This window comes from Rhinolophus sinicus, chromosome 6 (assembly GCF_057876585.1).
Source record: "Rhinolophus sinicus isolate RSI-liver-muscle chromosome 6, RSI-T2T, whole genome shotgun sequence".
Taxonomy (NCBI): Eukaryota; Metazoa; Chordata; class Mammalia; order Chiroptera; family Rhinolophidae; genus Rhinolophus; species Rhinolophus sinicus.
This window is the reverse complement of record NC_142506.1, coordinates 54,567,436-54,582,408: the sequence shown is the minus strand read 5'-3', so window position 1 is coordinate 54,582,408 and position 14,973 is coordinate 54,567,436. Positions and strand designations below refer to the sequence as shown.

Genomic DNA, 14,973 nt, shown 5'->3' with positions numbered 1-14,973 from the left:
TGATGCATCTTCACAGTTTACATTTAAAAAGCTAAATCTAGACCATGGTTTTTTTCCAGAAGGTCAAGTGAATTACTGGTGTGAAAAGAAGCAGTCAGATAATGGTAATCCTTTTAGTATTACAGCTAGATTTGAATACGACTGTGGCCCTGGTTTCGATAACTTCCTGCACCAGAGGTCTGGTAAAAATGAACAAGAGGAGGCACACTGGGTGCAGTGCTGTACCATTAGCTTTATTTATTTTAATTTTTTACTATTTTTAAAAGTTGTGGTAAAATATATATAACATAAAATTGCCACTTCAACCATTCTTAAATGTACCATTCAGTGGCATTAATTACCTTCAGAGGGCTGTACTATCATTACCCATATCTATTTCTAGAACGTTCATTACCCAAACAGAAACTCTGCACTTATTAAGCACTATTAAATAATCTTAAGAAAAATTAAGAAGAAAAGTCATGGGTGATGGACAGTTGACTATAAATCAATTCCTTCATTAAAGGAAACTAGTAATCCAACAGTTACAATTATCTTAGAAAGCTTTCACAGGGTTCTATTTTTATGTTTATTTTTTTGTCTACTTTGGCTTTGTTACTTTTCCACTTTCCACTTGAAGTTTTTTTCAGTGATTTTACAGAATCTGAAAACATTGGGTATAAATAGGACTTAAAAGCTAACTTGGAAAAAAGATAAAGAAGAAAGGTAGGTGGTATCCTCAATTTCAGAGGAGAACACAGGAAACAGACTGAGAGGTAAATAGTAACTCCATAAGGCTGGCAACTGGTGGGGTCCGTCTTTGAACTAAGGCTCCCAGACGCTGCTCCTTCTACTATATCAGGCTGCCTCCCTGAGGGGCTATCGTTTTGGTATGGCTTTTATCTTTTCTTACGGAACTTTAAAAAATTGTATTATCAAACAAAGGAGAGTGGTCATCTTGATCCTCTCCTCCTCACTTTTTTCTTTTTTTGGTTTTTGTTAGCCTCATTACTGATTACAGAAACTTTGAAACTTTGAATTATTTATGTTTGCTTTAGTGAAGTAGTAAGTATTGTTTGTTCAAATCTAGAGCTTATAAATTAATACTGTAAGAAAGAGAATCCCCCCATACACAATTTAATGGCTTAAAAATCCACCCAGTATCTCCTAGTCTTATTGTGTTTTAAAATGTTTCCTTCTTTCTGTTATACTGTTTTAAAGAATTAAAAACATATTAAGAGGAAGAAACAGAGAGTATATATTATATTTTATCTTCTAGATGGATGAGAAGAAAAATGAGATTTCCTTATAAGAATGTGACTAATCTTGTCTTGATCGTAACCCCTAAGACTTCCAAATGAAAGTCACAGGAATATAAAAACTGGTGTTCACAACGCAAACTGTACCTGGAGGCATGCAATATAACTTTTGGAAGCATAAACATAATGATAAAAATAAATACAACTACTACTGATTAAAAGTATACATTAAAATTTTCCCTCATGTTTGAGACCAGGGAAAATTTATAAAAACAAGGCGATACTTAACATACTTGTACATGTACTTTTTTCCCCCATTTTACTCTTAATAGTACTTATATCAAATCTCAAATTTACCTCTGCAATCTCTATCCTTTTTGCAAGATCATCGAGAGAGAGACAGCTGTCATCGGAAGGCAGGTTCTCCTGGAGAGTATAGGATGCTTCATCAGGAGAAAGATCCTGAAGGAGATCTGAGTCTTCCTCTTCACATGAAAGGGACTCTTCAGTATCTTTTAAGCATCCTTCTAAAAGGCTGTGCAAATAGTCTTCTGTTTCTTTATTGACGCGTTCCTCCTTACCTCCCTTTTCCTCTGGGGCCATAGACACTTCGGGAAGCGCTGTACTTAAGTCAGAGACTTTATTATTTTCACAACGTACACTCGCAGAGCCCTTGGGGTCAGCCTGCCCCTGCGGTGATTTTCCATCAGTGCCCGTGAGATCAGGTTGCTGCAGCTCATCTAATTCATTGTTCTCACGTTGGTATGTGGGCAACGCCTCAGCAGCATCCTGAAGTGGCAGCTGGAGTTCCTTTCTTTGAGTCTGTGAACATTTACCCTCAGAAATCAAGGCAGGAGGTATATGATCGGGGCCCGGTAAAATCAATGGCTCAGTCGTTGACTCGCTGGAAAATAACACCTCAGGGTCCTGTGCAGCGCCCTCTAACTCGGTCACACCTTGGCAGACCCCTGTGTGAGCCAGCTGCAGGCAGCCGCCACCCTCACAAGCATTCTCTGAAGAGTGTGGCTCCCCAGACCTGCTGCTCCCCGCAGCCTCGGAGGGCTGGGCGTGGAGCTCCCTGGTGGCTTCAGCGCTGCCGAGTGGCTCCGCCGTGTGGCCCCTCCCTGCAGTTACCAGAAGGCTCGGGGGGTCGGCCTGGCCGGCCATCTGATGACAGCAGGGATTGCTCTCCGGAGTCTCCTCTTTACGTTGGCTCTCTTTACTTGGTTCCAGGCCAAGACAAGTTTCGCTCTCTGAAGACAAAGAAAAACAAGTTGTTTTAAGATTCAGAACAACACTTTGTACAGGAGGGAATGGAAAGGACACAAGAATGATGTGTGTGACACAATAACCTAACCCTCTGAAATGATGTATTATTTCTCCTCCTCTAGCTGCCAATTACAATGCAACACACTTCTGGGGCAATTCAATATGCAAATGTTTACCTTACTCTGGCTTTGTAAATATTATTCACACTGACCTACACTATTACTGAGACATTTTCCTTTCTCACTTACACTTTATTGTCCTTAGTACTGACAGTTCACTTACTACTTCATTAAAAAATATCTCTGCTTATGTATCTCTAAACTCTGACCGATGTACAAGTATGGCATATGCACCAACAGATAATTTATCCATTTGAAACCATACCCTTCTTGAGCTCTCCAGGCCTGCCACACAGATACTGTCCTAGAATGTTCCTTTCTGATGAACCTAGGAATTCCCTTTGCCTATGTTTGGAAACCTTGTTTTCTGAATCCCAGGTTTCCTCTTTGGTTATTCTCTCTTGGTGGAACATTTTTAAAGAGAAGGTACATGGAAAGTGAACTTTTTAAGACTGTTCACATCTGAAAGTCTTTATTCTTTCACCCCTAAAAATCAAGTATGGTTTTCTAGGTTAGAAATCCTTTTTCTCTCACAATTTTGAAGGAACTGCTGTATTGTGTCCTAACTCCCAGTAGGGATGTAAAGTCTCTTACCATTCTGAATACCAACTCCTTGTAACCTACAGTTTCTTCCTGGAAGACTTACATTCTTTTCTTTTCATCTGGTGTCCAGAAACTTCAAGTTTCTCATTCTTTGTGTTGGGTACTTGGTGGGACTTTCAATCTGGAAACTCAGGACCATCAATTCTGGGGAATTTTCTTAGGGCTCATGGACTGACCATCTATACCTTTTCATCTTGTTAGAGATAGACTCTATTTTATCTTTCAATTATTCTATTTTTTTTTATTTTGGCCATCACATTTTTTAATTTCTATGAACTTTTTCTTTAATTCTCTGAATGTGCCTTTATCAGCATCTTAGTCTTCTTTTCATACATATGATATTTTCTCTAAGCTCTGTGATAATATTCATTAATTTCTAAACAGTTTTCATCTGTCCTCTGCACTGTTTCCTTTGAATTTCTTCTGGTTTGTGTGTCTGATCTGGTCTGCATCTTTTTTACCTGAGGTTTTCTTAAATGAGGAAACAAGCAGCTCTGTGGTGAAAAGCAAGCCTTCTCCAGGAGTAATTCTCAGTGTGGGTCAAAGAGGGGCTGGGCCTTTTGTTGTAAGGCCTTTAATGTGGTATCTGGAGGTTTGAGACCGGTAGCTGGTTTCCCAAAGAGGAAGAAAGAGATGTAGCTGCCACAGTTCTAGATGCTAAATGCAGAGCAGGCTCAGGTCTCACCATTCAGTCGATAATATTTTCATTTAATCCTCATTTTCTATATAATACTTCTTTCTTCAGTTGTGCCAGATCCCTGAGTCCACAATTCCTCTAGCTCATGTTCTCTAAAAAATAAACCTTCAGCCTCCTGCTTGGTAGAGAGGGAATATAAAGTCCTCCTGAATACTATTCCAATCTCCTTTCTAGTCCAACCTTATGTCCTTGACTTTAGACATACCCTCTGGGTCTCCAATTCCCAAACCTTTCCAGTGCAGGAGCCAACATTTTCCCTGTAGACACTAGATTTCAGCTTTCTCCGGTGTGCTAAGCCAGTTGCCACCCATCCATCTGCTTTCCAGCTTCCAAATTTTTCTGGATGTCACATCTGTTGCTGTTTCCTTGCCAGGTCTGTCCTTGTGGGTTTCTACCTTTTAAGAATCCCTTTCTGATGTTTTAATGGTGTTTCAGGAAAAAGTGGAGGTAAATGTTTGGTCTACTATGTTTAACCAAAAATATTTTCTGAATTTTCGACAACTATGTATTATAATATAAAACTTATTCTTGTTAAGGCTTCTGTTAATAGTAACAAAAATTTCTGTTAATTGGCTCTCCTGGATCCCAAAATCTAGTGATGTGTGTTACTTTCTATTGCATTAACTTCACACATACTAAAAATAACACTCCTCTGATGAAATAAAAATGGAATAAGAGCCAAGTGCATAACAGATACTTGGTAAACACTGAATTAAAGAAGTAGTTCTAAAATGAGAAGCTAGATTTAACCTTAGTTATAACACATACTCTTCAGAAATGTACATGCCTTTGAGTTATTTTTTTCTTCTCTATCCCCCCATGTTCTATTTAGGGGAAAATCCCCTGCACAATTCATGATATGGGACTAAAGAATTCATGAATTAACACTTATTTCTTATAATTTCTGAATATCTCATAAATTAACATTAAGTACAAACATATGAGTAGTATCAAGCTTCAAAAGGAAATTTTCACAATAAATATTTATTTTAGCAGACTAAAAACCATACTCAAACTTTAAGTCTGAAATGTTGATAATGGTATAAATTAGTACATCTTCTACAGAAGTTAATTCAAAACTTAAAATTTACATACCCAGTCATCAGGAAAAAGCAAGTTAAAAGCACAATGGACATACCATTTCATAAGTGCTAAAATAACTAAAAGAGACTGACAACATTAAATGTCAGCAAAGATCTGAAGCAACTGGAATTCTCATATATTGCTGATGGGGCATAAAATGGTACAACCACAGTAAAGAACTGTTTGGCAATTTCTTATAAAGTTAGATATGAATATTCCCTATGACACAGCAATTCCACCCTCAATTATTTACCCAAGAGAAATGAAAACATACATCCAAAAACTGCCTTTCTACTTTGTTTCCTTGAAAATAAGACCTAGCCAATCGGCTCTAATGCGACTTTTGGAGCAAAAATTAATATACCATGTTTTCCCCCAAAATAAGACCTAGCCGGATCATCAGCTCTAATGCATCTTTTGGAGCAAAAGTTAATATAAGACCCGGTATTGTATTATATATTATATATTATAACCGGTCCTATATTAAAATAAGACCCGGTCTTATATTAATTTTTGCTCCCAAAGACACCTTAGAGCTGATGGTTGGGCTAAGTCTTATTTTCAGGGAAACATGGTAAGACCCAGTCATTATTATATTATATTAATTATATTATATTATATTATATTATATTATATTATATTATATTATATTATATTATATTATATTATTATTATAAGACCCTGTCTTATATTATAATAAAATGAGATCAGATCTTATATTAATATTTGCTCCAAAAGACGCCTTAGAGCTGATTGTCCCGCTAGGTCTGACTTTCAGGGAAACAGTAGCAGATTTATTCATGATATCCCCAAACTGGAACCAATCCAAATGTCTATCAAAAGGCGAATGGATAAACAAAGTGTGGTATGGTAAAAAAATGGAATCGAACTCAGCAACGAAAAGGAATGAACTAATGATACACACAATCATATGGATGCCTCTCAAAAACATATGCTGAGCAATCCTATTTACATTAAATTCTAAAACAGGGAAAACTCATCTATGACAGAAAAGCACTGGGTGGCCTGGGGCTGGACGTGGGAAGGATTGGCTGTAAATGGGATTGGGAGGAAGATTATGGAGTGATGAATATGTTCTCTATCGTGACTGGGGTAGTGGTTACATGAGTGTATACATTTGTCAAAACTCATCTAATTACACACTTAAAATGGGTACATTTTACTGTATGGAAATTGTATGTCAATAAAGTTGATAAAAAATGGGAAGGGAATGATAAATATAACACTCAGGATAATGGTTACTGCATGTTGGAGTGAAAGCAAGGGACAGAATTGACAATAATTTAATCCTTAGTTGGGTCTTAGGTTCATAGGTCTTCATTTTGTTATCATTTGTTATAATGTATGTGTATAACATTATTTTTACATATTAAATATTACTTATGAATAAATAAAAATACAAATTAATAAAAATGCGTGAACTTCAGGATCAGAAAACTAAAGTTTGGCTTTGAGTTCTAACTAGTTCTGTTCCTGGATAAGTCACTTAGCTTCCTTGAATTACTTCAAATGATTCACACTTCCTTACACTGGTTAAGAGGAACATATGAAATAATATACATAAAAGTATTTTGAAAATATAAAATACTATGTAAATTACTTGAAGACTTTAATAATGGGAGCTTAATTAGAAAAGTGGAAATGAATTATATGTAGAGAACACTGACAGAACGCTAGTATTACGGGGTCATCATAACATGGGCAGAAGAAGAGAAGTAATGACAGCAGTGAACATATATTGCGTATCTTACCTAGGGCCAGGTACTGTTCTAAACTTTTAACATGAAATTACTAATATAATCCCCACAAGAATCCTACTAATTTTGGAGCTGTGGAAGGGAGGCTCAGAGAAGTTAGGTAACTTGCCTCAGGTCATACAGCTTTAAGTGGTAGAGACAGAATTTAAACCAGATTAATTTTGGCTCCAGAAACAATGTCTTTAACCATCACACAAAAAATAGCAAGTAACATATTATAGAAGGAGCTTAGGATCAAAGAATGTAGAGAGAGAAAGAAAAGGAAAGGAAAGTCTGGCTTGTACTACATGTCATACATTATTAGAAATGAGGAATACGAGGGAAAACATGAACAATGTATTAAACACAAATCATTTAAAGTAATATTTTCATATTTCTTTTTCTCATATTTTTACATTTCTAAGTACGTATTTATTCACAGAATAACCACTCTGAGGAGACTAATTCTGGGAGATTTGACATTTTCTTTAGAAGATACTATTTTATCAGACTTGGGCAAGATTTCTTGCCCTAGGATTTAGTCCACACCCTCCCCATAAGACAGTTATTAGTGAGATGTCAGCACTGTGGAAATCTTTGATAATCCATACAATTTACTTAGGAGAAGCGTGCTGCATTCAATTAGAAACCAGAAGACCCAGATTCTAGTTGTGAATCAAAGGATCAATCAAGTGACGTAAATGAGGTGTTTCAGTTTCCTCACCTGTACCACATATTTTGTAGCAGAGGCCAAGGCAGAAGTAGAGCCAAGCTCATGCTAGACAGCAGCCAATGCTAAGCGCCAAATGTAATCAATCAGCCCACAGCCCTCTTCTCAATGTGCAAACGTAACGTGGAGTCACACCCATGCCCAAGCTAGGTGGTCATTTTGTGACTTTTTCCCTCCCTTAAGATTTTTATGAGGCTTTTACTCTGATTTCCAATATAAAAATGACCAGAAAAGGAGAGATGGGAAGAATAGAATATAGTAGGATTGACCTACGGCAACATCTTAAATTTGTCTCATAAGAATACAGGGGATAAAGTGAGAGTTAGGGGGGAAAAAAGGACTTTATAAAGAGAAAAAAGAAAATTAAATTGCAGGCATGCTCATCATCATCTTATGTTATGGGCAACTCAGTAAAAACACTGGATGCTGCCTGTTTAATATCAGGAACATAAAGCCCAGGAATGTAAATTAGTACTAAAACAATACATGAGGAAAAATAAACACCTTAAAATATATTTATTTATCTTTATTTTCTAAAATTTTTATAATGAACACACATTACTAATATAAAAAAATGTTTCTAAAAATCTTTAACTTTTGACATGATACAAAGTGGTATAAAATATATCATTAATGCTTTAGAAACGTATACACGCAAATTAAAGTACACCATATGTTAGGCAACAGAAAAGCGAAGAAAATAAATTGCTATACATAAATTATCAAGATATAGAGCTTCTAGATATCTAAATAGAACAAATTTCTGGTAAAGTCCATACAATAATTGTTGGTTTTTAAACAGGAAAGGATGTCTGAATATACCGAAACCAAGCCTATTTCAGAGTATTTTTGTACAGTCTTGTCATTTTGTGTTAGATACATACAACCACCTACTGAAAACAATGAAACAACTTTATGTTTTTGTAAGAATTTAGATTTACATTTGGTCTTAGCCAAAAGGCCGAGAAGCAATAGAATTTAGATTTTATAATGTCTACTACTAGATAGCTAAAAATAGTTATGCAATATAAAAAAAAATGTTGCTTTGCTATTTGTCTAGGAAAGGTATATGCCCAAACAAAAAGTAAATACAAAAAAAATTCCTTCGCAGCAATTCAAATGTAACACTTAAACAGTACATGAAGCAGGTATCGCTTACATTCCTCTCTAACTTCAAAACATACCCGGATCTTTGTCTGTAACTCCACTTTCCTTCAGATCTTCAGATGCTATTAACTGCGTAAAACATTTCCTCCCCAGGGATTTTTCTACAGCAGCTATCTAAAAAGTTAAAAACAAACAAACAAACAACAACAAAAAAACACTTTTGAGGAAACTATTGTATTAAAGTAGAAAACTGAAAATAATTTGAGAAAGGTTTCTTTTATTTTCTAAAAGATCCCATGCTATAGACATATGACATTTAACATTTTTTTCTGTAAATAACTTTCAAAGATACAATCTCTTACCTTATGTTTAGATAAAAGAGGACTGTGGAAAAAAAGAGAAAAAAAGAATTAAAAATAAAAATTACAGCAGCAATATGCTTCCAAACAAATGTCACTGAAAAAAGACTGTAAAAAAATATTACAGCTTCCCTGGACTCTAATATTAGCACACATTTCCACTGTTGGAACATTACCACTGGTTCACATAGTTCAAAGTGCAGCTATATCATGTGTTAATCTCCTTAGATAGCCAGTTACTATTGAAAACCCCCAAGTAAACTTACAAATGCTGCGATCCAGAAAAAAAAATGTTAACCTTTTGCTAATAATGTATTTGAAGAATATTTCACATGCATATATATTGAAAATTTTAGTTTGTTGTTATAATCTAAAATAGATTATGGCAGAAGACAATTTGATTGGCATTATCCATGGAAACAGACAACAAAAAAATTATTTTTAAATATTATATTTTAGGAAATACCCACTTTTAACAGAATGCATATATCCACCAAAAGGCATGCACAAAAATGTTCACAGCCATTTTATTTATAATATTCAAAAACCAGAAACAATCCAAATGTCTATTCACAATAGAATGAATAAATAAATTGCTACACAGTCACATGAGGACTCCACAGAAGAATAAAACAGAGCATATTACCATTACACACAACAGCATTTAACAGACATAATGATGGGCAAGAGAAGTTAGATACAGAAATGTACATTCTGTGTGATTACATTGATATGAAATTACAGAACAGAGGAATACATACTGTTACAGAACTCAGATAGTGGTTACTGTGGGGTGAGTGGGTACTGATGTGGCACATGCACGAGGGAGCTTTCGGAGGGGCTGGACTGTTGTGTATGTTGGTCAGAGTGGTAGTTACACAGACATATATGTTTATGTAAACATTCATCAAGCTTGTGCACTTCACTGTATGTATAACTCAAACATTTTTATATTACAATTTTAAGAGTAATGATTTGGGAGTTAATTATCCAAATTTAAAGCATAAAAATGCCAAGCTCAGGTTATGTTCAATAAATATTTGTTTTTAAATAACAAAACATTTGTATCACATTAAAAAATTATTAGTTCCATGGGAAAGGCAGAGAAAAGTATCTATACTGAATATTTTGAAAGTAAAACAATCCCCTTTACTTATTTTAAAAGATCCCATTATTTTAAAACTCTATGAAGTTGAAAGTGAACCTATTTCACAGGCTAAGAAATTAGGTTATCATGTGGAATCCCTAAAAGTACTGTTTAAAAGGTTCTAAATGTCTAACACAAGAAAACCGTCATCACAAAAATTGAACGAGCATCACTTCTGAATCTAGAATCATTCAAAGGCTGGTTCTCCAAAACAATCGGATGCAAAAGCAATTCTCTACTGCATCAGCTAAGCAACAATTACTTGTGCCTGTTCCATGATTAACAAATAGAGTTTTAGTTTAGTCATTGTGATTCTGAGCAAAAGGCAGACAAGGTTAGCAACAGAATGGCGTCTCAGCATTCCTGAGGGCTTAGGATGTTCACCTCGGATCTGCCCGTGTAATTATTCTCATGCCCCCTCACCTTCAGAATTCTAAGTTTTCAAACAATGACTTAAAAGAAAAAACATTTAAGTGTTTTATTATTACTGTAATTTAGTTTTAAAGACCTAGCTCTTTGATATACATAAAGCAATTTAAAATTATTTGGTAAATGAGGTTCATTTTGGTTAATTACTGTGCTGCATGCATTTGTTTTCTATTATTAGGCACACTTAAAGATGTGTTTTTACTACAACATACAAACATTAACAAACAAGTGCAACAAAAAATCCTAATACACAATTTTTTCCATTTGAATCATCTAATTTCTTCACCACAAAGAGTCACTATTAGGAGTTATATTTAAAATTTTCTAATTAGAAGGTACTTTGAACCTATACAAAGTTGACCTTTTACTGAGTTTAGTTTAAGAAACAGATAAAAGCTGAGAAAGGAACCTAATCATTTTATCTGATTTAATTTCTTCAGTTGAAAACATTAACAAAACAAATGAAATGGATTGTGTATTTTATTCAATGCCACAATGCTTCAATATTCTATTGCAACTCATTCAAACAAAATACTGAAATACTTACTCTTGATGTGTTGTGCAAAATTTAGTAAGCTGTTCAAAATCTTCACCATTAAATCCTTTTTCTGAATTCCTTACAGACGTAACTGTATGTGGTTGTACAGTTTTCCATTTTGTTTCTAAATTTAAAATATTTGTTACTCACTGAATATTGCAAATCATATTTAGGAGTGAAAAATAGTTAACTGGCACCACTGATTAAGATTAGCATGTAAAATTACCTTCTCAAACAACCCAGAAGTTAACAGTTAGAAATAGCTAAGTGATGACTTTTCAGTGTTAAGTAAATATTACCCCCGAGACTAAATTAGCCAGTAGGGCAGGCAAAGGGATCAGAAGAAATGCAAATAGTTGCAAGAGTTCTCTTCTTGGCATTGATATGAAGAACAAAATACAAAGAGAAAGATTTTCTCACAATGACACGGACTTGTGGTAGAAATGCTACTTTCTTTGCAACATTAACTTAGCTGTAGAAACATTTAGTTTCTGATTTACAAAATCCAGGCAAATATGTTAACTGTTTAGATAGCAACCTGTTAATTTCTGATAATTCCACATTCTCTGTTAGTCTGTACTCACCCCACTGTTCTTGAATGGAAGAAAGATTTGCGAGCAATTGCTCGTGATACAGTCGTTCAAGCTGAATGAACTTCATTGCTTTCTCATCTGAATAGAAAATTTGAGGAAAATAGAAATCCAGGCTATTTACACTTAGCCCCATATTTGAAGAATAATGTCCTATATAAATTGAGAAATTTGAAGCTTACCAAAAAATGAGAGGACTCTAAACATTTTTAAGTTTAAACAAATCTTAAGTAAGGTTTCTTGATTTTGAAGTAGGTACATTTTAATACAGCATATTATGCAGTAGCTATCTGGGTTCCATTCTATAAGCAAACAGTAGAAACTAAAAGAAAGTTTTAACATTCAAGGAATGCCTGCTTGCTAATACTGTTTCCCCGAAAATAAAACCTAGCCGGACCATCAGCTGTAATGTGTCTTTTGGAACAAAAATTAACGTGAGGCCGGGTCTTATTTTTAATATAAGACCCGGTTTTATATTATGGTAAAATAAAATAAGACCGGGTCTTATATTAATTTTTGCTCCAAAAGACGCATTAGAGCTGATGGTCCGGCTAGGTCTTATTTTTGGGGAAACATGGTAATATGTCTCTAGCAGCCAATTAATCGTAATTTAATTGGAAATAGGACCGACATAAAATCCTGGAATCTAAGTGTTTCCCCTTTTTTCTTCTTTCCTTAAATTACTTTCTGTGAAGCAACTATGCTACCCTCTTGTCAAACTGTTTCTGATTTCAACTTACCTTGATCCTTTACTTATTTCTCACTGAATGCTTTTCTCCCACAAAACCAAAGGATTACATGCCTAAACAAGGACAGAGCAAAACATTATATGGATCTTTTGTAAAAAATTTAATTAACTTGCCACAGTAATCTTCATAATTATGTGATTCTCCCTTTGTGTAGATTTTCTTATAAACTTCTGTGTTCTCCATCTGTTGCACACACTTAGCACCATATGAGGTTGGGATAAATTGTCCAACTGTCTACCTTCCTTTGGGCCATGTTCTAAATGTTGACCCAGAAAGAAGGGAGAGGAAAACTCACTGTTTAGCTTTTTTTCCTTCCCAAGGTCACCCAGACGTTCAGTTCTCTCTCTCATTTGTCGTCTTAAAGGTATACCAGGAATCATAAAATTGTCCAGGGAGAAGCAGGGACAATCAATTCCGCTTTCCTCTGCCCATTACTTAAAGTATACCAATGTTTCTCACTTGATTGAACATAAAAATTATCTAAAAAACTTGCTAACATGCAGATTCACGGGTCTGATCTCCAGAAGCTCTGATTCTAGGGCCCATGAATTCGCATTTCTAAGAAGCGCCCAGGGATGTTGATGGCTGGTCTGCACGGTACTACGCCATACTGATAATTTGGTTTAAAAAATAAATAAATAAATAAATACATAAAGAGAGTTCTAGCTTCATTTCCACCAGAATTAGATTTTCCACATACTTAGTAATAAACTGCCATTGTCTGAGGTTGTTACCAGTGTGCTCGGTTGGGTTCATGTCGGTAACTGCTTATCCCTCAATCTGCGTAGAGGTGTGTGAAAGTTAACAAGGTAGAAGGAAAAGAAATCACACGAATGGGGAAAAACAGATGCTTCTGTAGAGAGCATATAGTGGGCCATCCCTCAAAAAGAGAAGCAAGTTTTTAAAAGGGGAAACTGAAAAACTGAGGGAAGAAATCTTTCCTACACAAGAGTTTGCAGACAGTCTCATTGGACAACATTTATTTTGTTTATTACGAGTCAAGAATTCAATCTCCTTTGAAGATGTATATACAACTGGAATAAGACAGTCCTAGATCTGCTATGTGCAATATGCTTGGCAGCCCTTACCATACGAATACTACTTGACTTGCACTTCTGTTAAGAAAAAAAACAAAGAAACTCCAATGGATTTTTTAATTGTAATTTTCAGTAACATGATATCCCCCCTCCTAAACACACAAATATTTAGATTTTGGTAAAATTGGGGCTTATTTATGGAAGGTCGAATTAGGGTGGTTCCAGAGAATTTTTGGAGTGCTAGAAATGCCCTACATCTTGCTTTCTGAGGTGATTACATCGGTGCACAAAACTGTTAAAACCCGTTGAAAACGACAGATCTATACATTTCATGTAAATCTCAATTTTCGAAATGGGCAGTTTTTTCCTTAAGAGGTCTAAGAATTTCTTCCTGTAATTCAGAAAAGGATACAGTCCTCCTCCTGGAAATAGGACTCTGCTATCTGTTGAAAACAAACAAACAAAAAACCCCAGGAAATTAACATTTGGATAAGAAGTCAAATTTGGGAGAAATCAAGACCTTGACACTCTGAAAGTCTCTAATACCAAACTAAGAAAACTCTTTATTTAACTACATTTACCAGTTCAGAAGAAATCTGACTATAGGCACAGGACACATTTGTGAAGTCACTTTTATTAAGTAAAGCAAACAGAGACATTCTTTGGTCTTAATACAACCTCATTCTGCCTATTCTCTTCCAAGTCAAAGCAAACTTCACGGATGCATTAGAGTTTAGAAGTAAAAACTCTAAAGAATGAGGAAAATACTACAGAGACTTATAAAAGTACAACACAGGTAAGAGAATGACTTTGTTTATAGTCAATTAAAAAGTTGAACTATGTCACATGACAGGAGACCTTAAAACACTACTCATTTCATTTCTGTTTCACAAACTACCTCATGGGACTCTGACTTTTGGTTCTGTTTTGATATTACAGAAAAGGCTGGGTCAAGTGCTAAACGTTGAGCAATGATGCTTGGAATATACCAAAGTGCTGCAGAGTCTAAAGGGCACTGGCCGGGGTGAGACGGGGCACAGTGTCGGGATCTGGTCCCAGTTGCGGCTTATCACTTACCAGATTCATTCTAGGGCACCTTCAAATTTGAAAAAATTCTTTGGTTCTAAAAACTTTGGGATCTTTTATTTAGGTCTTTATTTAATGCAGCATTTATAAATAGAACCATAAAACAGAAATTATCTTTTTTGAGAGATATCTGCATAAACTGACCATATTTACAATATTTCATATACGTTCTTGACACCCTTAAAACAGTTTCCACTGACTCTTACTAAATTTCTAGTTAAAAAAAACAACAAAAAGAAAACCCAGGTGTTCCACTTATAGATTAGTGTCTCCGTTTTCTAGGTAGCTGCCAATGCAAAAAGCAGTAAGTTCTTTGTCAAAGCTATAAACGAGCAATAAAAGAGGAATAGCTTTTCCAAATCCCAAAGTGGAAACAGCATATGTTTAAAGGAAAATATAATGCCTAGTTTAAATTTATTGTACAGATATAACACT

The 14,973-nt window shown here is 35.1% G+C and overlaps 1 protein-coding gene across 3 annotated transcripts in view; it reads right to left on the bottom strand.

The window, feature by feature from the left end:
• Positions 1-14,973, bottom strand: part of CNST (consortin, connexin sorting protein) — a 75,946-nt gene that overhangs the window by 13,852 nt on the left and 47,121 nt on the right. For all 3 annotated transcript variants that reach the window (XM_019730890.3, XM_019730891.3, XM_074316894.2), the window contains 6 exons: positions 13,865-13,895; positions 11,661-11,747; positions 11,086-11,200; positions 8,966-8,987; positions 8,681-8,777; positions 1,596-2,491 (listed from right to left, as the gene is read on the bottom strand). In XM_019730890.3, the coding sequence (XP_019586449.3) occupies positions 1,596-2,491; positions 8,681-8,777; positions 8,966-8,987; positions 11,086-11,200; positions 11,661-11,747; positions 13,865-13,895 (1,248 nt within the window). The remainder of the gene's footprint in view (positions 1-1,595; positions 2,492-8,680; positions 8,778-8,965; positions 8,988-11,085; positions 11,201-11,660; positions 11,748-13,864; positions 13,896-14,973) is intronic.